Below are 25448 nucleotides of genomic sequence, written 5' to 3'. Positions count from 1 at the left end.
GTTTAGTGGGGACTGTTAGCGTTAGGTCAGAGGTTGGACTCGATGATCTTGAGGTCTCTTCCAACCTAGAAATTCTGTGATTCCGTGATTCTGTGAAAAATATTGTATGCTGTGTAACTAAACAGGTTTCTGCTGTTACCATCAATGGGTGTTTAACAAGACAATGCAGTGCAGCAGATGGTAGGAATCTATCAAATACAAGTTATTTCATTTCTTGGTCCTTCCTGCTTATTTTCTCTTGATTTTCTTTTGGTTTTCCAGTCTTCTACATTGGAAGATTTCTGGAAGAAAGTAATTAATATTGCGTGTTAGTGAAGCTTCAAGCAAACACGACAGTATTTCTAACAATACATTATACCAATAACCAATGAAATGTCATAATAACAAGGCTGAAATGTAGTATGAACAACATGAAAGAATCCCCTCGTTGAAAAGAAGTAAATAATTAAAGTGTTGGGAAGAGGGTGGTATTAAAGAAGCTGCTGTCAGATTTTCTCAGACAAGAATGGATTGGGTTTTGCTTTATTTTTCTACTTACTGTCACTAGCTGCTAGAATTCCTGTCTTAAACAAATGAACAAATTAACATAAAATGTCCTCTGACCTTAAGGGGAACATGTGGAGAGCTGCTGTGATATCTTACAGCCTCTTTCATGGGAGAAACGGCAATAATTAAAAGTTAATCTACTGTGAGAGATACCACCATACTTAGCATCACTCAGTGAGGGTTGTGGAAATATACTTTAAAGCAGGCTGGTTTATCTCTGGAAGTCACATGGTAGGATACTTCAGAGGATTACAAATGAATTTGTCTGCAGCATAAAGCCGGCTGCCTCCATGGATTCATTCTCGGAGTCCTATAAGACCATATTCAGGAACACTTCATTTTGCATCTTCCTTGTAATGAAATAACCAGCATTTTTTGCATAGTAGTGCTGGGTTTGTTATTGTGAATATTGTTATTACTGTGATTGCTGTCAGCCTCAACAATCTTTTTATTGCCAGAAGGTGCACACACACCAAAGTGAACTGATAGCACGGCATGGGAGCTGTCAGACAGAGATGGGATGGACAAAGCACCACGAGTGAGGTGTCCAGGAGCCGGACTCAAAGGCCAATACCTGGGACAACTTTCTCTTGACTTAAAATAGAGCTAACTGCATAGCTGGGCATAACCAGTCTTTTTTACTTGGGGGATCTGTTGTAAAGCTGTGGTGCAATATACTGCCTTTGTTAGAGGTGAGATTAAACCATGCTGCTGCAACTGATGGAAGAAACTATGCCCCTCCTTACCTGTAAATGTAGAGGCATGTTACCACTGAATCCATCCAGGACTGTAAGGGCAAGGGATTTTCTTGAGCTGCATCATGGACAGAGAGGTTTGTGCAAGTGTCTGACTGTATGAGTAAAAAAGGGAAAAATGAGGCAGAAGATATTCAAAGAATGATCTGTAACCTAAGAACAGACAGAAAAGTGTCTGCAGGAAAAAGTGTTTAGAAAAAGCAAGTTCTTTTGCTTTAGATGTTTTCTGTAAAGGATTTGGAACCAGAAACTATTCATTGCTGCTGCACTTGGGAGAACAGGGTTATTGGTATTTGTGTATAAAAAAAGGACTGCATTAGGATGCCTGACTACCACCAATTTCTCTTTGTAAAGGGAAAAACTGAGAAGAGCTCTTTTTCTTATTTACCTGATTCTAGTTAAAAAAAAAAAAACAACAAAACACACACACAAAAACACCTAACAATACTTACAATGTTAAAAGAAGTCACTTGATAAACACATGAAAAGGATAAAACTGAGTGACCCAGACAGTCCTGCTAGTCCCTTAAAAGCCAGTTCTGGTTTTCCTCCCTAGCATACTTCAATGCTAAACATTTCTCTCAGAACTTCTGGTGTTTTGCAGATGTTGATTAAAAGAAAAGAAAAAAAAAAAAAAAAAAAGAGTATAAGAAGAGAAGGTAGCAAATTGAAAAGCGAGTTTAGTGAACCGACATAGACAAACACAACCGGCCTTCCCTTTTTGTATTTCCACCTGAGCTACAACAAATCCTCTTCTCTGCTTTCCGCAACTTTTTGGTTAAAAATGCCTAAATCCCCTTAGAAGCTTTTGCAAAATACACACTCTGCTGTTTGTTTACCTTGGTTCAGAATCGAAAGTCTCATTGCTCCCCCAGCCATGAGGTTCAGACTGTGAGCCAGGAGTGGACAGACCAAGCCCCAGGCTGGCTGGAAAGGGGGAGAAGCTTGTTGGGTTGCTGCCCAGCCAGATGACACACGGGTATGGCACGCTGCTAGTTGGGGGATTTATCCTTCACACTCCTCTGGGTAAATCCTTGTTTTGACTATTTTAGTGAGGTGGGGGAAAGCTTTTCCTGCCATGGTGAGTGTGGGTACATCCCAACTCAACGTACGTAAATATTCATGGAGACAAGAGTCTTGGGAACGGCTGGCACTTTGGAGGCCACTTTGCTTCCGTCTGCTAGAGGCATAGCAGAGTAATCCTTCTCTTTTTTAGAACTGAAACTGTTCTGGTTTCCATACCACATCAGCTTTTTTACCATCTATGGGACTGAAGAAAGAATTTCAGAAAACCCTCTCCGATCTGCTGCACCAAGCTCACAAAGGATTGCTACCATGGGCAAGTCAGCTCAGGAGACAAGGAGAAAAGGCCACTGGGGGTCATTCCTGTGCCCAGTAGAGTGATGTCCATACAAACTAGAAAATGCTGGACAGAAGAATAAAATGGCTTTTATGTTGTGTAGGGAAATGGTTGGCAACTGCAAAAGCTTTCCTTTAAGACTGGTTTTACTCCTCAGAACATGGCAATAACTGGCAGCCTTCGTTTGAGTCAGTTTCTGAATCTCTGTGTCATTGAGCAAAAATAATGAAAAAATCTGTCCTGTAAAGCTACATTTTGAATTTTTATAGAAACTTTGGTCTGAAAAAAACGAAGACTTCTGAAACACTTGTTTTCTGAATGTTATAATAGGGCCACATGTAATGGGGAAGGAGGAAGAAGTCTCAGGAATTTCAGTTTAGAGATGGATAAATCAAAGCACAGTGAGGGTGTCCTGATCCAAAACAGAACTGTGAATAAAACACACAATTCCTGAATCCTTACCCTATGTTTTTCACTGTTACTAGCTAGAGTATTTGGTGGAGATATTTTTGGAATCTCCTCAGGTAAAAGGATTCTTGAGCTTTACAAACAGATTTATCAGAATTACAAAGTTTGGCTTTCAGGGTGTTAAGTTTCAGGTGAAAATGCATTTCGTATTTTTATTTTCTGATTTCTGAGTTCAGTTTTGGCATCTCTGCCATTTTCCAGCTAGGGATGAACATGGTGTACTATTTTTAATTGCACTCAGGATCTGTCCCTGGCTTGCTTCTAAAGATAAACGAGACCACATGTCAGTCCTTACATAAGTTGGTAAGGCCATTTCAGTCTTTTGTTTCTTCCGTTTAGTATTGAATTGCATTTATAAGCACCTTCAAAAAACCTAGAAGAATTATTTATTTTATAGGCAGCAGCAGAATCTGACTAGTTCAGCAACTTGTTTGCAGGATCAGCCCTATGGTCAAAGTGGACAATTTTGAACTAGCGTGCTCAAAGGGGAAGTTAATCCTTGTTACTTAATAGTTGCTTTGTATTCCTGGTCAAAATAAGAACTGATATTCTTTATTTATTTGTATTTTCCCTAATGAGGGTGGGTTCTGTGTAGTCATATAGTTTTGTTTTGTTTTGAACACAGCTAAGAATTTGCCTTTCTTGTTATATTGTGTCAATGAGTGAGTTCTGCAGGTTGTGTATAGATACATGCCGTGCACTTATAATTAAGCAATACAAGTCTTTAACGAACATTCGCTTTTTAGACACCATTTGAAGCCCTTATTTCTCTTTTCTTATTTATTATGTTGACAAGTCTAACAGAGGAGAAGACTATGAACTGGTTTGAGGTTTTGATTCTGCAACAGATTAGCTATATGATTTGAGCAAACCATATGAGTCATTCCAAGACAAATGCAAAAGAAGCAATATACGTGATATAGACAGCTTTTGAAATTCCCTCCTATGATGTCATTAAAAAGTGAGGGAAACACTGGCTTGCATGAACTACTGCAAGACTGTACATGACTAATACAAAAACCATGCTCAAAACATGGTTTTGAATGGCCAGTTGTTAAAGCACGTCATCTCAGAGGATCATATTGGTTCTGATAATATGCTATACTTTAACTAATGACTTGGCTGATGGAACAATGCATGCACTTACTAAATTTGCAAGATATGAAGGGCCAGCATCTTACATGAACCATGAAGAAAGATTAAAATAACTCTTTAGTCTTTGAGAAAATGGAGGGGATAGATGATGCTGTCAAATACAGTAAAGATTGTTGTTTCCTGTAACCGCTGAGATAAGCTCTTTACCTCTTGTCCTACACTGCAGCAAAGGAGATTATGTTAGACTTTAGGAAGTATTTCTGGCTTGAGGATAGTTGGCAGTGGAAGGCACTGCATAGGGAGGCTGTGCAGCAATCTCCACCACTGGAAATGTAGAGAAAGAGTAAACATCAGTCTTGTCTATTTGCCTTATTTTTTTTTTTTTTTTTTTTTTGGGGGGGGTGGTGGTGGTTATTTATGCCAGTGTACCAGTTAGACTTGCTTTCCAAATGTGCAGGTAAAATGTTGAAGAAATATACTTGACTGAGGAATTCTTGTCTGTGCTGTGGTTCCTCAAACTCTATAACTGGTTCAGTTGAACTAGTAGAAGGAAAAATGTCTTTAGAATAGAGAAAAGTTACAACCTCTGAACCTTTTTTGTACTTTTTTTTTTTTTGTACAAAAAAAATTTTGTACATTTTGTACAAACAACAAACTTTTGTTGTTTCTTTACACCATGCTATGGGGTTGCTACACATGTGGGACTTCTATGAGTATATTCATCCTTTGGTTTGCTTGAGTTTATTGTTTTTTGAGATGGAAGAAATAATTACAGCTTATCCAATATTAAAAAACAATAAAAGAAACCAGCAAAAAATACCACAGGCAAGTAAAAACAAGATCATCTGTTTTAATTACCTGTGAAATTTTTGAGGCATCCTTCCACACTGGACACTCAAACATGTATTAAGAGAAGAATAATCTCCCTCCTTTTTTCCTCCCAACCTTTAGGAGAAAAGATTTGCTTAGCTGGCATTTTTGTTTGTGCATATATGCAACAAATTTTAAATCAATTCAAGTCAGACCAAATAAAAATGCTGCTCTTGGTTTCTTTAAAGTCCTTCAGGAATTCTTGCCTTCAGCAGAGAAGACTGTGATGTCCTGGGCCTGGCTTCTGTGAAACACCTTTGTCTCTTCTGCTTTTTCTTCCCTGAAATAGGTTTCTTTATGTCCAGTGGGTTGTAACGACTAGTGAAAGACACTGTCAAACAGATGGTTTAAATGCAGTAGAAGATCTGGACAGACAAAGGTGCCATAGTCAGGGAGACTCTGAGCGATGAGGGAACTATTTGCAATGATGTTTGCCACATTTTGTTCAACAGTGACTGGACACAAGCTGCACTGATGAGACCACCACTCAGTACATGGATTGCTGTGGCCAAGTCTGACACTGCCAAGATATCTATCTGGCTTTTTTTTTTTTTTTTTCTTCAAGATATCTATCGTGCTCTCTTGGTTGTCACCTCCTTGGATGAACCTCAGACCTGTGCTATAGGTGCCTTTGTCTCTAGTCCTGTCTCTTGCTCTTCCTGACAAGACTTCTTAGATGAATCCTGGACCTGATTTGATATCTCACCTTTCATGGTCACAAAGCCTGTTGCTGTTGCTAGCTCTCGACTGTGCCCTCACTGGTGGGGTTGCCTGTGGCTCCCAGCTCATGATGCCTGGAGGAATAACCCCACTCTGACACTGAAGTACACCTCAGGAAACAGCCAAGGGTTGAATAAAAGCACTCTTTAAGACAAATATTTACTTTTCCTTTTTATGTCTCTGAATTTAATCCAAATTACTTTGACTTTTTAATTTGAACCATATAAATTATATTTTCTGGAGCTTGTTGCTGTCTGACTTCTTAAAGTATTATATACAGCAAAATACAGGAATATTCAGACAAAATAAATCTGTTGGTGATTAATTTTAGCACAGTCAAATGTCTTTGAAACTGTATTCCTTTTAGTTCTTGAAATGCAAGATGTCTAATCTGGTTAAGACAGCAGATTGTCATGCCAAGTACAGTCATGTACCGGATTAAGAACTATAGGATTACAGATCCTAATTATAGACTCTTGTCAGTTTACTATGTCTTAATACATTGTTTTCAACCTCTGATTCCACTTGTCATGTCTTCTTTGCAATCATGTTTTTAATGAGCTTCCTGACACATCTTCTAATTTGGCAAACCTGTATTCTGATACCACTGCACGTGTTCTATTGCACAGCAATACTAGGGAATTAAATAATTTTAAAGGTCAAAGCTCTTCAAACTGAAAACTCCTGTTCTATGAGGCTTCTTGCAACAAACTTCAAGTTACACTGCTATTTGAATACTTTGATTTTGCACCACTTAGTTTCTTGGTTTTCCAATTCCTTCCAGAAAAGCTATGGATGATGATTCTCTTCAGCCATTTTTGCTGTCTGAGCCCCATTGTAGTCTATGTAGATTCACAGGCTGAAAACTGGTCTAGAATATATTACCGTTTATAGGTAATATATTTACTTTATGATGAATGGCATTGATGTTTGTCTTTTGACATCCTCTTTGTAATATTATTTTGCCCTTGATGAAGCTCTTGCTTGGCGGATGCTATGGTTAATGTGTCACAGAGAACATTATTTGTCTGTGGCAATGTCCTGCAGGACTGGCCAAACGGGATTCTTTCACATTCAGTGGAAAGCTGTCAAGATAATTAACATTTCAATTATTGACTGGAACGTGGCCTAGATTCCTTAACTGATGAATGGGACAAGATCTTGTTTACATCTTTTTTTTTTTTTTTTTTTTTTTTTTTTTTTTTTTTTTTTTCTATTTTTCTGAAGTTCCTCACCAAAGTGCAGGGTGCAGTCAGTGCAGCTGTCATTGGAAGCACGCTTCTTGGTGATCGCATTGGACCAGTGGTAAAATTGAGCCCTGGCTACGGCAGCTTTCCAACATTTTGCCTACTGCTTCTAAAGACATATAAACCACAAAACAATGCAGACCAGGACTTCAAAGGTTAAAAAAAAAATAAAAAAAGCAAAGTGCGCATGTTAACCTCTGAAAAGATGGAAAATTGCTTGATCTATTGTGGTTGTATCAAGGTGGCCTTAACGAAGGCTAAGGACATAGGTAAACCAAGATTAGAAGTAGTAATCTCTCTTTATCGGACAAACTACTAGAGCTGGAAAAACAAATCTTTTTAGCGTGTGAGCTCTGTTTTAGCTGTATACTTGACCTTATTTCACAAGTCTTGTGCATACAAGTTACAATTCAATCTTCATTACATGCATTAGACAGGCTCCGTCCCAATTTGGGGCAGTGCATGTCCCATGAATGAAAAACCACTGCATAATGATGTGGTACACATTTCATTTTCTCATTTTTAATTGCGTAACAGAATGTCTTTGTTACTGTATATTACTAACCCCAGGATTATCAATTTCCTTGTGTTTTTCATGGTAACAGACTTTAATAGCCCTGCCCTTGTGTGCCCTCAGACAAAAGTGGTGCTGCAACCCTTTCTTCCAGACCATGCGCAGAGGCACAAAGTGTTGATGGATCTGTCCTGAAGTTATGAGTCCGTCTGCAGTCTGTCTGTTCACACTGTCTTCTCAAGCACACCACCTGAAACCATTTGCTCAACCACAAGCCTCCACTACCTGCGTTGGCTGGCCTAGAACGACCAGCCAACAACACTTTATGGCCTGTGTGTTTCCCATGGACAAGTGACCCATGGCTCTAGTGCTGCCACTGACCGACCCAACCCGTCCTACCATGCCATGCCACCCCCTTCCCTCAGCCATGGGCCTTGCCTTGCCTTGTAGCTTGGCTACAAGGGGTGAGAAGATGGTGAAATTTAGATTGAAATTAGGAGATGTTTCTTCTCAGAAAGTGTAGCCAGGCACTGAAATGGGTTGTCTGGGGAGGTGGTGGAGTCACCTTCCCTGGGGGTGCTCAAGGAGAGGTTGGACGTGGTGCTTGGGGACATGGCTTAGCGGGTGACATTGGTGGTAGGACGATGGTCGGACCAGACGATTCTGAAGCTCTTCCCCAACCTTTACGATTCTACGGAGGTCACCTCCAGCCTCTTCCCGGCGGGCTGCCTCCGCCACAGCCACCCAACCACCCCCATGCCCCACAGCGGCGGCGCCCCCCACCCTCTCCCCTCTCCCCTCACTCCCGCCTCGGCCGCCATGCGGGCGGGGCGCCGGCGGCTGCCATGCGCGGCGGCCGCCCAGCGAACCGCCCCCCGGCCGGCTGCGGGGACGCGGGGCGGCGGCGGCCGCTGGGGCTGGCTCGGCGCAGGTACGCGGCGGCGGCTCCGCTCTCGGTCCCGGTTCCGGTGCTCCCTGCGGGTCTCGGGGGCTTCGTGAAGCATCGGCAGCTGCGCCCTTGAGGCGCTGGGAGGGGGGTCGCGGTGCGGGGGCGCCCAGCCCCGCCGTGCTGCCCCGGCCCCCTCGCGGGGCAGGTGGGAGGGGAGGCGGCCCGGGAGCGGGTGCCGGCCGCTGGGGGAGAAATTTGGGGGCGAGACCAAAATCTGGAGGGGTTTTCCGGCGGTGTTTGGCTTGCGGCTCGGCGCGGGGCGGGTTAAAGCCGGGCCTGCCGCGGTTCTGCCTCGCCTGGTTCGTGTTACCTGGTGGGGAGGAGGATAAATAATTCACCCTGCGGTCCCCTTTTAATAAGTAACAAGCGCCGGCAGCCGGCGGGTCCCGTTGCAGCCGGGGGGAGGCAGCCCCCAGCTCTCAGCCGCCACCGCACTGGGGGAGCGCTCGCCGGGACGCCAGGTCAACCGCTCCCTCCGCTCCCCGTCAGCTTGCAGCTTTTCCCGCAAGATTACCCTGTATTTTGGCTGTTTTTTTAATTCTCCTTTTTCCTACGGTATTTAAAATACTACTATCAATCGGCCAGAAGTTGTATCAGGCTCTTTAGTAGTATCCTAGCCATTTCTTCAGACGTAACATTCCTTTAAACTTACCTGCGCGCACGGTGAGGAAGCTTTGCGCGCCTCGAAAACTGCGGCCGCCCTGACTTAAAGCTCGCTAATCAAATATTTTCGGTGTTAGCTGAAAAGGAGAGGGTCTCCAGGCCAAGGCTCGGCAGGAATTACACTGCCGCCACGCTCGGAGAGAGCAGGCGCCAGCCCGAGGAGGCTCCGCGAAGTTCTTCCCAAGGTAAGGCAGAGCTGAGGGGCTCCCTGCCTTAAGGACACAGCCTGGAGAAAGGACACTGCCTGCAGCCGAGTGCCTTGGTTTGGGTACTGCGAGCTGAACAGCCTTCTGTCAACGTCGGCTCACAACAAATCCTGAAGTATTCCACCTCTCAAAGCACTGGTTTTCCCCTCGAATAAGAGGTGTGCTATCCAGCAGGCTCTAAGCCGTGGTTATTTATAGGTTTCACAAGCACTTTGTAAATATAGATCTTTGAATCGTGTGCTGCTCGTTTCTTCCCATAAGGGGTGCAGCTTGCTGTCTGCACCTCTTTTTTTTCTAGTTGAAGATATCCCTGTAAGTTTTCAAATAAGCTTTTTTTTTTTTTTTTTTTTTTTTTTAATCATTGCTTCAGCAAAACACAAATTCTTTTAACTTTGTGAAGTCTTGCTATAATAGTCTTGCTCAAATAGTCTTACACGTTTCTTTATAACAGTGTGAAATAGTGTTTGGCTGGCTAACAGGGTAAAGAAGGGAAAAACACCTGCATGGCATTATACGACAAAACTAGGGGGGGTGCAATAGAAAAAGGTTATCATAATTAGATAATACTTAGGGCAATATTATGCATTTATCTACTAAGAGGGTTTTTTTTTTTGCTAATTCTTAAATTCTGTAGATTTGCTTACCTGTTTCTTTTACTATTGATTGGTAAATACATTGTGTAGGGTTGCTCACAAGTAAAAACTGCATTTAAGTGCTAGAGTATTTGAACACTATTTTCTCTTGTGTTTTGCTGTCCTCAGAATAACCTGTTGCACATTTGCACTCCGTAAGTACAAAGATCTATCATAATTTTAAAGGTGGGAATTTTCTGCAACCTTTAAGGGAATGCCTGTGCCAAGTCTTGAATTGTGTACGTGCAATGAGCTTGCAGCAACAACAGTGTTTGAACTTGTATGAATTTTGTGGCTAAGCTTATATATAAAACACTGTTTAGTCCTGTAAAAAAAAAAATAAATCACCAAAACTCTTTATCCAGAGCTAACATCTAATGAATATCTCATATGGAATAGCTGCAGTTTAGTTGGTGTTTTGAACCTTAAATTAACATCCACATAAACCTTACAAAGAATTTTAGTTTTTAAACTGCCTGCTTGTGTCTGGTAGGTGTTGGTGTGGAGTTACAGGATTTAACTGGACTGTTTCATTAAAAGGTATTTATTAGTCTGCCACCGTAATTCCCTGCTGAGTCCTTTGGGACTCGAAACATATTATGTTCCAGACCATAAATGCCAACTATTTCAAACGTGATTTTTTTTTAAGCCCACTGAGAAGAATGCAGGCCTTATGGTGTGTCAGTCCTTCTGAGGAACTGGTCCAAAAAAATCCCCTCTCCTGGCCCGCACCCCCCTGCTGCTACTGCCCCCTCCTGTGTTAATAGAGGTGAGCTTTGGAGTCCTGTAAATGAAGCCTTTGAGACTTCATTCTGTTTTGAAAAGCCTTCTGTATGAAGATTAAAACACTCTAGGTAATAAGCTTGTTTTTTGGTAACTGCTGACTAGAATTTGCGTGTCATCAAGACGTTCAGAAGTAGTAATTTCTTTTTCCTCGTGTCCTCCTCCTTGAGCAGGTAACAGTTGTGTTGTGTTGGTGCTCTTCATCAAAGCTAAAAATGACGCTTTCGACGTGTGAAATGTTGCTGCTAAATGGGCTGTAGCAGTTAGGAAATTGCTTTTAAATAACACCAGGCTGAAGATGACAACTTTGAACAGCTTGTGAAAGACAAACTGGATTTGTAGCAGGCAGTCTCAAGTCTCAATTTTTGCGTTTTCAAGAGAAAACAATCCATGATAAGTTGCTGCTTTCCAGGGAGGTTGTGAGCATTTGGTTATCGGCTGCTCCTGTTCAGACAGTAGCCGAACCCTTCTTAGGGTAACATGAAAACTAGATGAAGTGTTTTAATTTGACCGTTGACAATGTTCACACTTCTTGTTTCTTGTTAGAAACCATAGAGGCATATTAAATTGTTGTTCAACTCATTTCTTTTGTAGCACACTTTTATTTAATCTTAGATAAATGGCATGTTTGTGCATAGTTTCCTCAGAAAGTTATGTGGATAATCAGCAGTGCGAGTGGGGCGGCGGAGATGTAATGAAATGACAACTTACGCCAAATTGGCTTTATTTCCAGATGAAGGTATAAGGAAATTAGCTTATGCTGTTGTTTCACGCTAGTTTATTACAGCAGTTGAATTTTGCATGTCATCCAAATTGCACGCTATCATCTCAGACAAAAAAAAAGCTTCATGTTCCCCCACAGCAAGGGTGTCGCTATTCGATGATCTGAACACCCCACCAAGCCTTAAACCTATAAGATTTAATAACACTGAAATTTAGTGGTTTTTTTTTTTTTTTTTTTTTTCAACCATTACTTTTAAGAGCTCTTTCCCAAAAGATAACTTTTTTTTTTTTTTTTTTTTTTTTAAGACTGCTTAGCTTTTTGCGTGTATGTCTGGTTTCATTAAAGCAATTAAAGCATAATGTGTGTTTGGCAAGCATTTGGTAACAACGTTCTGGTGTTGGCCAGTCTCGAAACGGAGATGCTCAATGTAGGCTTCTTCGCTGGGCAAACCACCCGTACCAGGCTTCTTCCTGCTCACTGCAAAGTGAGAAGTAACGCTAGGGAGGAAAGAAGTTGTGAATGGGAAGTGTTTTACACAGATGGTATGCCTGTGAGTGCCCATTTGAAAGAGTTTAGCTGAAGGGCTTTATTTTCAGCTCTGCCAGTTAACTTGTGGAACTTTCTTACTTACTGTATGAGAAAGAGCTTGCTTTTTAATAACTGAGAAGGTCCGTGTGGGTTTACTTACTCATAGATCTGTCTTGTCTGTTTAAGCTGAGATTGATACTTAATGGACAAGCAGAGTGATAGTCTTGTAAATAAAACTCCTTTTTTTTTTTGGTGTTGCCCATTAAGTTCACTGCAGGATTTAGGCACTTTAGGAAGAAAAGCCCTTGGATTCATTGCAGCAGGGGCGTGTAGGTGGGATAGGTATTTTTGATAAACATGCTACTTGTAGATGATGTGATAGTCTGGGAGGAGAGCTGGAAATGGATTCGAAAGTCTGGAAGGTAATAAACAGGCTTATTACATATATATATATATGTTTCTGTGCAAGCCAGCATGACTTTGTGCACTTCATAATGTAGCTGGATTTGTGTAACTTATCACAAGGATAAGGAATGGCATGCCTTCAGGTCTGCTGTTTACTTGGTGTGCTTGCTACATGGTATTTGGACATACTAAGAACACATTCAACACTGATAATTAAATTTTTCCTGAGCACTTTCTTGCTGGAAATGGCTAAATAATATTTATTTAAGACCAGTTTTGTGAAGAAACTCATGGAAAATTTCAGCTCAGTGGGATATTCTTGATTTCTTTTTTTCAAGATGGCAGTAGTTAGCTTATTAAATGCTAAATGCTGACACGCAGTAGTTTTACTGTAGACCTGAACACATTTTTGGATGTTTAACCTTGAAGAAACGTCCTGTAGCTTTGGCAGTCCCTTGGTTTTAATTTGTTGAGTCAACAGGTTTTATCATCATATAGAGCATATAATTAAAATGTTTGCAATAGCTAAGAAGAACTATAGGGAAAGCAAACAAGAATATTTGCCAAACTTACTTAAGCAAAACTCAAAACTTAGCTCTTTGTATTACGATAGAAAAGCTCCAAAGTACAAAATCGTGGCAGTTTTCTTTGTAAATGATGCTTGCACAGCTGTTGATCAAAACGGACTTCTGCATAGAATTTTAAAGCGTGTAGGTGTCCCTTTGTGTTTATGTAAGGTCCTTTTTCTGTGCTTTAAGTCTGGGCAGTTTCATAGCGGTGATTGTTTTTTTAGGGGAGCAATTAACAAAGAGCAGCAACACTGTAGGCAACTCGCTGTCTGAACAAATTATTTTCTACCTTTTGCTCCAAATGTACTACATAATGCAGTAAAACAACTTGTTTAACGTGGATGTGTGAGTGCTCAGTACAATACTTGAGGCAGAAAGCAGTTTTGAATGGTGTTCTTTGAGGTTTAAGGTGATCAAAAAGTGTTGATGTAACTAAAACTTTTGTGTGTGCACTCTTGAGGATTCCATTCCTGTAATTTTCTGTGTGTTTTATGAAATAATGAGCTGGACGTTCATACAACAGTAAGTAGATGGCATCTCTTTGTGGTTAGGATCTGTCATCTTTCTAGCTCTTCTCTTTACCTGCTCTTTTCAACAGAAAGAGCAAAGCAAATTTTCTCTATAAAACGCCATGGATTCTGTCAGATGCTGCAGTTCTTTTCCATGTAAGGTATCTCTGCGAAGCCTGAATCTTGTCTTCATTTATAAACTATGGAGGATGCTCTTTTTGCAGTGAGTAATCACTGCTAAGTGATTCCTTCACAAATTTCTTCATACTACTACCAGTTCATAGTTTTGAATCATGCAAAGATTTTATGATCTGATAAGCCGTGGAGAAAATCAGAGCTTCTCTATTGTGGTTTGTATAATTCTTGTTCTACCACGTTGATCTTATGAAAAGCATGGAACGAAAATGAAAAGTTAATGAGTTAAATTGGCCACGTCGCCAATTCACTGTACGCTTTTGCATGCATTATATGGAATTAATTCATTTTTGTTATAGTACTTATTAAATACACAATCTTCACTTAATTATGTGATATATTAAATGGACATCATCATGCTTCATGGGAAGTCTTATCGACCAGTTCTGTCACTTCCTTGAACTGCTACAAGGTTAGACATAAATGAACCAAAACTGTTATGGACTCTAATTTATTTAAAGGTGCACTGATTTCTGTCTTCGGATTATTTGTTTCCTTGAGATTAAAAGTGGAAGCTTTAGGTTTAATTTTTTTTTCTGCTTCACGGGTCTCCTACTCTTGAATGTAAAACATTTGTGTTTTGATACAAAACAATTCTAGGCTGTATTAATGATGACTTTGTTTCATGATAGTGCGTGTTCTTGATTCCATCATTTGGTTTAGATGTGGAGCCTGCTGTTAGAGCTGCTGAACTCAACAGTCCGATATATGGGAGGAAAAAATCATTGGTGGTTGAAGTTGATACTTGTGCAAAAGTTGTCCACAACTTTGTTAAATCATGAAGTATTCTGACCATATTTGACCATTTTAAAAAAATTTAAATGATTGTAACTCTATATGTAGTTATATAAAGATCTAAACGAACGTTTCCTGTTTGCATTCTGATGATGTGTTTATTTTGTTCAGGGTTTCATATGATGAGGCTTTTATTATGGCCAGTGACTCCTTGGAAGGCTTTCATGAAGTGAACCTCGCTTCGCCTACGACCCCAGATCTTCTTGGAGTAAATGAGCCAGGGACTCAGGAACAAACTACCTCACCCAGTGTTATTTACCGACCGCATCCTTCTGTTGTGTCCTCCGCACCAATCCAACCCAACGCATTAAATGTCTCTGACCTTCCCACACAACCTGTTTATTCATCTCCCAGACAACTGAATTGTGGAGAAATATCAGGTGTCAGGTAAGTTTTGTGCATCTGTTTACTGGCTTTTTTTTTTTTTTTTGCTTACAAACTATTTGCTTTACTGAAGATAGAATTTTAATATAGCATGTAATATTAAATAGTGTCCGTAACAGTACGTTCAGCACTACTACTGCTATTTCTAAAATATTTCTTCATAATATATAATATAAATAAAAAAACCTCTCTCTCTCTTTACAGCATCAATGTCACCGACACAGTACTTTGTTCTACCTCTGGACCCCAGGGTGGGTCATTCAATCACAATAATTCCAGAAAGGAGAGCAATAATGCAGAGAGAGAGTTTTTACAGGGTGCTACAGTAGCAGATGTTGCTGAAGGAAATGAAGATATTTTTGGGTTGAGTACAGACAGTTTATCTCACTTACGGAGCCCATCTGTACTGGAAGTAAGAGAAAAGGGCTATGAAAGATTGAAAGAAGAACTTGCAAAAGCTCAGAGGGTAAGGCTTGTTGTCTTGTCTCCTGCTTTTTCTCTCTTCACTATGATTCTGATGTGACAGAATGATAGATGGCAGTCCGAGTCTACTCATTTACAATAGAATTATTACAATGTATTTATTTTAAGTAAAGTTATTCTGAATGGCTGCAGTGCTAACGTCTTAAAACACTATCAAGGAATAATTCTTTCTAATGCTGCAGCTATTTACCATGGAAAGCTCTTGCTGCAGCTTCTGGTTAAACTTTCTTTTTCTTTGAAATGTAGGCCATTCCTTCATTCTGGAATTTGAGAATAGGAGTAATTTACTGTTATCCTTCTGTTACATTCTAAGTTTGTATAATGCTGATTATATACCTTTTGAGTCTTTTTTTCTCCTGTGGTACAAAAGTGTAGCTTGTGTCAATTTAGAAACATTTTAGAACATGGTAGTTGCCATGTATCATAGACAAATGCCCCTATGAGAAAGAAGCAATAAAGATGTCAGGGAAGTTCTTTAGAGTACTGTTACACCACACTTCAAATTGAACATGGATGCCTTTGAGGACACTGGCTCAATTCATTAATATTTGTAAAGCGCTTTGTCTTGTTTGGATGGATGGTGCTATATAAATGCAAAGCCATTATTTATCATTCTAACATCTTTCTGTGCTTCACCTTTCCAGTAGGTTCTGTGCTGTTTGTACCTGTGCCCTTTCCTCTCCTCTACATGATTCCACTCTTGTTTAGATTTAAGCCCATCTTATTTTGTGTTTGAACTTGTTTTCCTCTGTGCTCGTTGCCTTTCTGTCGAATGTAGAAATCATTTGTGTCATAGCTGCATTTGCCCTTGTCATTGTGAATCTTAAATATGGATTTTGATATCACTTCTTCTGTTGGCTGTTTTGTCACCGAGTTATTGCTTCCTTTGCTGAGGTGTTTGTGTGCTTAGCACTTGACCACAGAAAGGAAACATTAACCTGAGCTAATGTTGAGGACCTTGGATGTGAATATATAAACCTAGCAGTTAAACTTGAAACCTTAGAAAGCAAGATCAAACTAAAGTTTAAACTTTAGAAGAGCTTTTCCAGCTCCTGGCAACTTACAGAAATATAGCTAACATACTTAAAATCTGCAACTTGGATCTGTTACTGTAACCTTTGAATTATCTGAAAATATTAATCTGGTGTAAAGTTGCGTGGGTTTTATGTCTAGCTCAGCTCATATCTTAGGGTAGTTTTAAAAGAAATAGCATTAAAGCTGTTAAGGCATACTAAATGTATGTTAAGTATTTTCAAACACTTCTGATGTTCTTAAAAACTTGATTCAGCTCTAACTTGAGAATGTTGATGTCAAAGTCCTTGTTAATAATTCTCAGCATATTAGGTTGATTCTTATCAGTGTTATACTAGGTGAATAACTTCTGTCTGCTTGTCTTCCTAAGCTTGCACTGGTTCAGAATTACTCAGTAATGCAGGAGTCTTTACAAAGTACACAGTGATAAACCCTGTTCCTTTCACAGTATTTCTTCTACTTCCTGTATAGGGACTAATTTTTTGTATTCCTAATTGATCTCCAACTGCTTTTTCCCCAAAGTTATGACTGTTCATATAGGGTTGTGCCCACTCTGCAGTATTTAGTGTTGTGCAGACTTTGAATATATATCCAGCTACATTCACTTTTGTCAATGAGTGCTGTTTAAAAATCTGCAGGGATATAATTAATAGGTGGTGCTTATGTACAGCTCGTTGTTTTTTACATGATTTTTTAAAGTTCTCTTCAAGCCTCTATCATTCATTCAGTTTATGAGCTTTGTCAGGAACAGTGAGAAAAAAGAGAATTGCAATTTGCACTTGAATTTTATGAACTCATTCAGCCTGGAAAAATGGATTCTCCAGGATTGAACAGAGTAGATACAAATTTGCTGTTCTGCCTTTTTCATTTGTTCCGAATTTCTTACCTGAACTGTGTATGCAGTTTTGATATGTGTTAAAGAATTTCTTGCGGTTGTGATTGGAAGGATAATGAGAATGGAAATAGGGATTTTGAGGCTTAGGGATCCATTACCTAAATTCTTTTCATGCTTTGAATACAACTTTTTTTTTTTTCTTATATGCTCTCATTTTTTTTTTTTATATTAGGGAATATATATACGACATGTAGTTTTTGGACATCTAAATATGGTTCTTGAAATTGTTCAGGAATAGGATAAAGGTGTTTTCCCTACTTCTATATGTGCCATATATGTGTATTTATTCAGTCTAGGGAATTCACTTCTCAAAACGAACAGCATTACTGGCAAAATTGTTGGCAGAAAAAATCTTCCAAAAATTTGTTTCTTTATGGGAGGAAATGTATTTTCTGCATCAATCTAGGTAAGCTGCAGTCACAAATCATACCATAAGATGGTGAGAGAGATTGGGCTGGAAATAACAGTAGGGCAACGCTCTATAGTAACACAGTGTGTAAGACTGGACATACTTTTGCCTCAAAATGCTGCCTTAAAAATTAAAACTTGGTATTTTTTACTCTTTGAGTCCATTCAGGCCGTTTCTTTTCAGTGAAGACTTTCTGGCTGTACTCAGTAAAGTGGAGCTGAAGAGCCCTTGCTTTAAATGATCTGAACCTTTCCATGTGTTTTACTCCTGTTTTTAAAACAGCATCAAGGAAATAGAGGAGGAGTTAAAAGGCTGAGTGATTCAGTGCCCAGGACCTTATCTCCTTGTGTCTCTGTGCATTTGTATTTTTGTTTTAGCCATCTTTGGATTGAGCTGTGACACAGTGGCTGCAATAAACCACATTTAGGTAACATGGAGAGAACAACGATGCCATTTTGATATATGGTTCCTCTTGATGTGTAAGTTTAGTGGAGCCTTAGCAATGGGGTACCTTCTGTTTGTTTTTCATACGAAGTAACTGCCATGTTGCATGTATTTTTGGATACCTTGTTTGCAGTTTCTGAGCTGTGGCAGTTCATGGTCATGTTTTCCTTCAATTTTTGTGTGACTTGACCGTGAAGTTACTCAGTCATGAATCTGACTGTCAATATAATGATGTCATCTGTAACTGCAGAGGGAAACTTAATTTTCTGTGCTGATATGTTTTCTCTGGGAGCATTGTCGTTTTCAGCTCTCACTGATGGGTAGCCCCCTTTCCTGATGAGGAAAGAGCAGTCTACCAGAAATGGTGCCAGTAAATGCCATACTCAGTTTGAGAATGAATTCCATGCTTCCTACTACCTTTAGAGTAAGATCTGTAGGCTTATTGGCAATGACCAAAACCGGTTAATTTTTGTAATAGAAATTTGCATTATTGGCTTTTCCCTAGTAGAGTAAAACTGAGAGGTTTTCTTACACCGATAGAGTGATTTTTGTGAAGGAGTAGCAGCATAAAACATGATATTGTAAATATCAACATTTTTCTGGAGCATGATACTCGGAGTTTATTTCAGTGGCTTCAGTTTCTGTATGCATTCTTCATGTCATAAGATCAAAGTGGACTTACAAGTTTTATTTATATCTTCAGATCTTGCATTTTGATAGAGGGGTTGAAGTGGATTTTTCCATTGTTCTGCCTGTATTGTCAAAGAATCCAGTGTAACAGATGTTATCATCATAGTGTTTCTGAGTAGGCTAACACTGCTGGTTAAATCTGTATCTTTTCACAGAAAAATATGGTGTTTTTAGAAACTGCATGGATTAAGGAAAAAATAGATTCACAATAACTGCCCAGGAATTCCTGTAGCAGCATATGAGAACATTTGGCATTATTACATTTCTGCTGCCACTTGCTTATAAATTAATGAAGAATAAAAATGAGAAGGCTCCAGAAAAAAAATACCATCCAAAACTCCACCAAAGAGCATGCTTACAAACTTTTCTAAAACAAATAGCAGTTGAATTGTAAGGCCGCTGGCTTGTCAGTGTTGAAGATGGTTTCTCTGACGGTGTTGTAGGAGTTTGTTGCTGTCTTGGAGTGACGAAGGACTTGTTTCCACACTGCTGGCTGATGCTGTTGTAGTATGTTGCAGGCATCACATTTTTTTTCAGGCAAGTAGTAGACCACATGCACGCAAACCAGAAGCATCTTCAGCCACACCCATAGGACACATAATTCAATAGTCTATTCAATTCAGATCCATCAAAAGTTCAATCGCATTGAAAACCCTTGAAATTTGGTTCCAAAAGACAAATTTCCATGGAGCTTGTTTCTTGTGGGTGCTGAATGAAGACCAGACGAATTTAAATGTATTCTTTTAAGGTGCCAACTTTTTTTTTTTTTTTTTTTTTTTTTTTTTTTTTTTTTTTAACAACTTCAGAATTCAACCATATTCCGCAGTTCTGATTTTAGGTGAGATCTCTAGAAAACTTTTGTTCTTTTCTTGATCTTCTGCATTCAGTGATGACTTGCTTAAATTGCTGAACTAGATCCAGGATGATTTTCTTTCTAGAATTTAAAACATTATTTTGAAGCAGCAATTTGCATTCCTTATTGCACCGTTTTTCTCTATAGACCCACCCTGTACTCTGTTCATGAAGGTCAAAGTGAAATAAGCAGTAATATGACCATTTGATACAGGAATATTTATTTTTAAAAAACTTTTTCGTGCAAGTTTCAGATTTTTATCACCTACTTCAGTAACTGTGTGTTCTGATTTTCAATAGCTCATCTTCATGTGCTGTATCAGAGCAGTAATGTGGGAAGGGCTGCAGGAGGGCTGGTTAATCTAGTGCACGTGGTCGTCTTCTCTGCCTCTGTGTTATGTATGGCTGGAAGGCGTTCAGTAGGGGCTTTAAGGCACAAGTGGTGGTAATGGCTCTAATAACTGATAAGCTTTTGCTTTGGGCATTCTTAATTTCTTTCCTGCATAAAAACCATCGGCTGGAGCTATTAAACTTACGTGACAAAATAACGTGGTATATTGCGCTCCTTCTGAGTCGTGTCACAGAAATTTGCCCAATATTTGACAAATACAGCTAAGCAGCTGTGTGCAATACACTGCATGCTGTCGTCTCCCTTTTGCTTTCATTAAGTAGCTTTACTCATCTGCCTACGTTTTAATCTAAGCCTCCCCCTAATCTTCCCAGTTGCAGGCAAAGCTGCAACAGTCTTGCCTGGAATAATGTATTGATGGTGGTAGGCCAGAAGTGAGCCGAGCTGGTTCTGCCTTTGCTGTGAGTTTGATAGCTCTTGACCTGAGTCTTAACACAGCTTCCTTTTAGGATGTATTGTAGCACTTTTGGATTTAAGTTGTCTATAGCATTTTCCTTATAAATCAGTGAAAGAAATAAAAAGTATTGATGTATGCTCGGTATTTATAGGAACATATAAAACTTAAGCTTTAAGTATTTTGCATCAAATCTTTCATTTCCCTATTACCAACCATATCTTACATGGGAAATATTTTAAAGCAAAAAAAATAAAAATAGATTGTTTCTTTTTTCATTATCTTTTCTCTTTTTAGTTTTCTGTATTCCCTTTTCCTTCCATCTGTTTGTATCTATTTTCCTTCTTTTTATTTTCTTTTTTTTTCCCTGAGACATAGGTCATTGTGTACAGTATAGTATATAGTAAGTAGGAGTTGAGTACAGTCAGAAAAATACCATGTTTGTGAAAAAAAAAAAAACAACACAACATTTAAGTGGTACATTTCAAAGGGCTTCGTATGAAACGTAAAATAGCAAATAAACTAAACTAAAATTTGATGAAAATGTTCAAAGTTAAAATCAAATAAAAGAAAAAAGAAATAACGCGTTTTCCAATACATGGGTCTTGAAAAGGCATCAAATTTAGGGGCTGGAGTCAGACAGGATCTTCATCCTAGAGGAAAACCTGCTGCCAGTTCACTGCAGAAATTGAGAGCGTGCTGCAAGGCGAGGTGTAGTTTCCCACACTGTTGTGTACAGCATTACTCAACCGTGAAGACTTTGGGAGAAATACTAATTACCTCCTAGAAACGTACAGAGGCTGACATTTTGGCCTCTTTATGGCTCTGTAGGGACTGGCCTCCTGGAGTTTTCTGAAGGCAGGTTCTGTGCTGGTTTCTGGAGGTTTTGGAAACATAACTGTGTTAGGTTGGATTTGGAGTCTTTAACGTGTCAGTGACAGACTTGGGTCCTACCTCCCCGGCGTGACACTAGTGCAGGAGCTAGATTGGCAGGGAGAAAAGAAGATGGAGAAGAGCTAGGTGGGGATTATAGGTGGGAGGGGGATTATGGCCCAAAGAAACGCTTGAAAGGTCAGGATGATCTGCTTTCTGCTTTTCTTTCCCTTGTTTTTTCTCACCATCCTTTTCTGTCTTGCTAGAGCTTCCAGCATTTAATAGGTGGGGAAGGGGAGAGGAACTCTTTTAAAAGAACTCTTTTAAATTCCCAGTCAAACTTTTTGTACTTCTCTGCCAAAATACTGCACTTTTTCCTCAGACTTGGGAAAATACAGACAAGATTGGGCATGTGTATCCCATATACGGCCAAATCTGTACTAAGGTCTTACTGTAAAAGTGCCTTCTTCTCTTAAGTGATATTTTAGTGATATCATAGACAAATAACATTTTGAATTTCATAAGCTATTTTCATTTGATTTATGTATCTCTGCATAAACAAGAGTTACAGATAAAATCACAGTATGATTTTGTAATTATGTTAGTCATAAGGAGACCTACAGGCGAGACACTATTTATAGTAAGATGTGTTTTAAGATTGTAAGAGAATTGGGGATTGTCTTGAGGCAAAGCTATTTTTGAAAACTTTTTTCTTTAAACAACAGAACCAAATACTTGTGGATTACTTTTAAGTGTCTGATAAAGGATGGGTAAACAGAACTGGTATTCTGTCTGTCCCAGTAATTAATTTTATCTCTATTTTAATGGACTGTAGTCTTCTGTACTCTGTATCCTTCTTAGAGAAGGCAAGTTTTTTTTTAACCTCCAAATTTTGGAAATGCTGATGTTTAGGTTAGAGATACTGTAGATTGGCCTGGTAGATTGCTGTATAGAGGAAGAAATAGCTATTTTGCATTATTTTAATTAACGACGTTAATTTAATTGCTTCTAGTTTTAAGACTAATATTTTGAAAGGCTTTGTTTAGTGAAGGTTTTGTGTTCCTCTGATATCTTTTTTTTCTTTTCCCCTCTCTCTGTAGTAGTAGCTTTAAAAGGCCAAATTACTACTCTAAGTCAGAATAAATAACTTTCAATTTTCCATAGGAGCTGAAGTTAAAAGATGAAGAATGTGAAAGGCTTTCTAAAGTGCGAGATCAACTTGGACAGGAATTGGAAGAACTTACAGCTAGTCTGTTTGAGGTTTGTTGGAGTCTTCGATGTGATATACTTAAAGGAAGCTGAGCCAGATGTTTTATGTAGAATCAGTGTATCTAATGCTGACTTTTTCTGCAATAAGCTTATAAAGGGATTTGTGTTCTGAAGATCTGGGTGTGCTGGTAGAGGCTTAAGAGCAAGCAGTAGACTTTTCACTTAGATGAGAGATGTTGTTGAGCTTGTCAATTTGCCTAGACACAAAATGAAGAAAATAAGGCAAATGTGTCAGAAAGCTTAAAACTATTTAGGCTCATTTTTTGGCATAACTATTTTGAGACAGCTTCTCTGTCTGACAACAAGGCTATCTAGATAAGAGCTAAATTTGGGGTTGTCATGGTGATTACATGCAAAATAACATAGTTCCAGATCAATGGAGGTAGCACAGTGTATAACTTAACCATGCTTTCAGCTTTTGAATTTTGGGTCTGGCAGCATGTTACTCCCACAAACTTGAAGAGAAACGGAGTGATGCACCAGGGTGGAACCTGGTTGCAAAGTGAGAAACCCTGAACTCTTAAGTGGGACCTTTTCAGTTGAGAAAAGAGCAGTGGTTCCAACAAAGATTGTGAGCTTGCATTAAACAGAAAAAAAAATCTTAAATCCGCACTTGAAACAGAATTGGTTGCCATTTTGCCATGGAATACCTAGAAGCTAAATTATGATATGCAAACCTGTTGGAATAAGTTTATTAACTAGTGATACTTCGTGCTTACCAAATTGTAAATATTGTCTGTCAGCGTACACATAGAGGTATAAACATCAGATGTCTTTTAGAAGCAATACTGTTGAAGTTGTAATGGTATAAAAGTGCTATAAAAACTGGAAAGTATTAATGTTCAAAAATGAAGTAACAGATTTATCTGTGGAATGCAATTTATTTCATCATCCCAGTAGGGCAGTTACTTAATATTTTAAGAAGCTTCTGCATGTAGAATAAACATGAAAAGCTGGAAAGCTACTTTTTAGCATAAGTATTTACGTAGATGGGGTGGAGAAAGGTGATGGACAGGCACTTTAACTGTAGAGGAATAGACGTAATTACCCATGTAATTCTATGTTAATGACAGTTGATAAATTAAAACAGTGTGTCAGTTTGTTAAAGCTATGTTTGAAATACAACACATTATTAATGATTATTTAATGAGTTTTAATTATTCAGAACTCCCAGCTGTTGTGGGCATGTCACTCGAATTTTCTTTTGTGTTGTGATTTCACAAAGAGTCTCTAATAAAACAGTGCTAAGGTTTCTTCATTTTTGCACTTGGATCTACAGCCCTTGGATTCATGTTCTGTTCTGAATCCCATTAATTTCATGAGCGTACGGGTGGATATGCTGGAGTTTATATTAATGTAGCCCACTGGAGGATGGAGACTTGTTTTGCACAGCTGGATGTATATATTCCATTATCACCCTGTAATAGCATGGTAACATGCTTTGCTTTTAAAGGTGCATCCCTAAGCAGAAACTGCATGGTCAATGTTAAATGTATTTGTACACATTGTATAGATGTGTATGTGCCCATTCCTGCATGTGTCTGTCACTATTTAAGAGAATTTTATGAACCCATATTACACAGCTGTGTTGAATGACGATGGGAGCCAGATGTTCTGGTGTGATGATGTATGACATTTTTGTTTTATTTATATAGCGTCCAGATATGTGCTAGGCGCTTTACAGATATGAGAAGAATCCTATCCCAAGTAATTTAGTCAGTGGCCCTGATCTTTCAGTTCTTGTTGCCTTCAGTAAGTACCAAATAAGAACAGAAATTTGATCACAGGCATAAATTGCTGGATCAGAGCCTAAACAAATACATTATGCAGACAAAAGGCTTAGAAGTCTGAGGTAAAAAGATGTTTTAAAAAAATCCCAGTCCTTTTATGCTTTGTTCATTATTAGCTTAGTCTTGCTTGCTCACTTGGATTGGTTTTTAGTGCTTGTTCTGTTCTACTGAAGAAATGTTTGTTAATCCATAAACTACTTTTAAGCTTTTACTTTAATTTTTTTTAATTGATGGTAAGAATTCAGTTCAGTTGTTTGACCAGTTTTTTCATGCAGAAGTTTACAGATGATTAAAACTGGTTATTCTGGCTAGAAGAAAGGAGAAGTTCTTTTGAATGTGCTGCTGTACCAATGTTGTTTTTGTTGCTACCAGTTAAATTTTTCTATTGGGGGGCCAAGGAACTTCAGTGGTCAGCTCCTGAAATGTGACCAGAGCCTGGTATTCATGACAGGTATTGTTTCTGCTGGAGGGGGGTGGTGGTGGTGGTGGCTGTGGCTGGGAGGAATTGCTGAGTACCTCTCTCTGGGCTCAAGATCAAGGAGAAGGAACTTGCTGGTGCAGTGATGAATCCAGATGATAGATTTTTGGTATGTAACTATTTAACTTCAGCAGATTGTTGCACAGCTTACAAGTTTTACAAGTAATCTTTGTGAAGCACAAGTATGATACAACTCTGTAGGTTTTTTTTTAAACTTGATGTTGGAAATTTATTGAAGCATTCACATTAGCTAAACTTTTTTTTTACAGGAAGCACATAAAATGGTTAAAGAAGCTAATGTCAAACAAGCTGCAGCAGAAAAACAGTTAAAAGAAGCACAGGGAAAAGTGAGTTTTTTCCAACTTGCTTGCTTTGTCTTTTCACATAGTTTTAAAACTATAGTGTAAATGATAAAAAAAAAAAAAAAAAAAGAAAGATGTGCATGCATTATTAAAATATATACTGAGTTGTTCTGTGTTGTCTTGACCTGTTCTTAGCTAACACTGATAGATG

At 38.9% G+C, this 25448-nt stretch overlaps 1 protein-coding gene across 3 annotated transcripts in view; it reads left to right on the top strand.

The window, feature by feature from the left end:
- The first annotated feature begins 8423 nt into the window (after positions 1-8423).
- RAB3IP (RAB3A interacting protein) overlaps positions 8424-25448 on the top strand; it is a 29583-nt gene continuing 12558 nt past the window's right edge. The window contains exons 1-6 of one of the 3 annotated variants that reach the window (XM_084521351.1): positions 8462-8506; positions 9265-9372; positions 14645-14920; positions 15122-15383; positions 22563-22658; positions 25205-25282. In XM_084521351.1, coding sequence (XP_084377477.1) covers positions 14670-14920; positions 15122-15383; positions 22563-22658; positions 25205-25282 — 687 coding nt within the window. In that variant the 5' untranslated portion in view covers positions 8462-8506; positions 9265-9372; positions 14645-14669. Of the gene's footprint in view, positions 8507-9264; positions 9373-14644; positions 14921-15121; positions 15384-22562; positions 22659-25204; positions 25283-25448 lie in introns of all 3 variants that reach the window. The other 2 variants (XM_084521350.1, XM_084521352.1) reach the window with 2 other exon arrangements.

The sequence above is a fragment of the Aythya ferina genome (assembly GCF_964211825.1).
Source record: "Aythya ferina genome assembly, chromosome: 1".
Lineage (NCBI taxonomy): Eukaryota > Metazoa > Chordata > Aves > Anseriformes > Anatidae > Aythya > Aythya ferina.
This window is presented reverse-complemented; position numbering and strand designations above follow the sequence as displayed.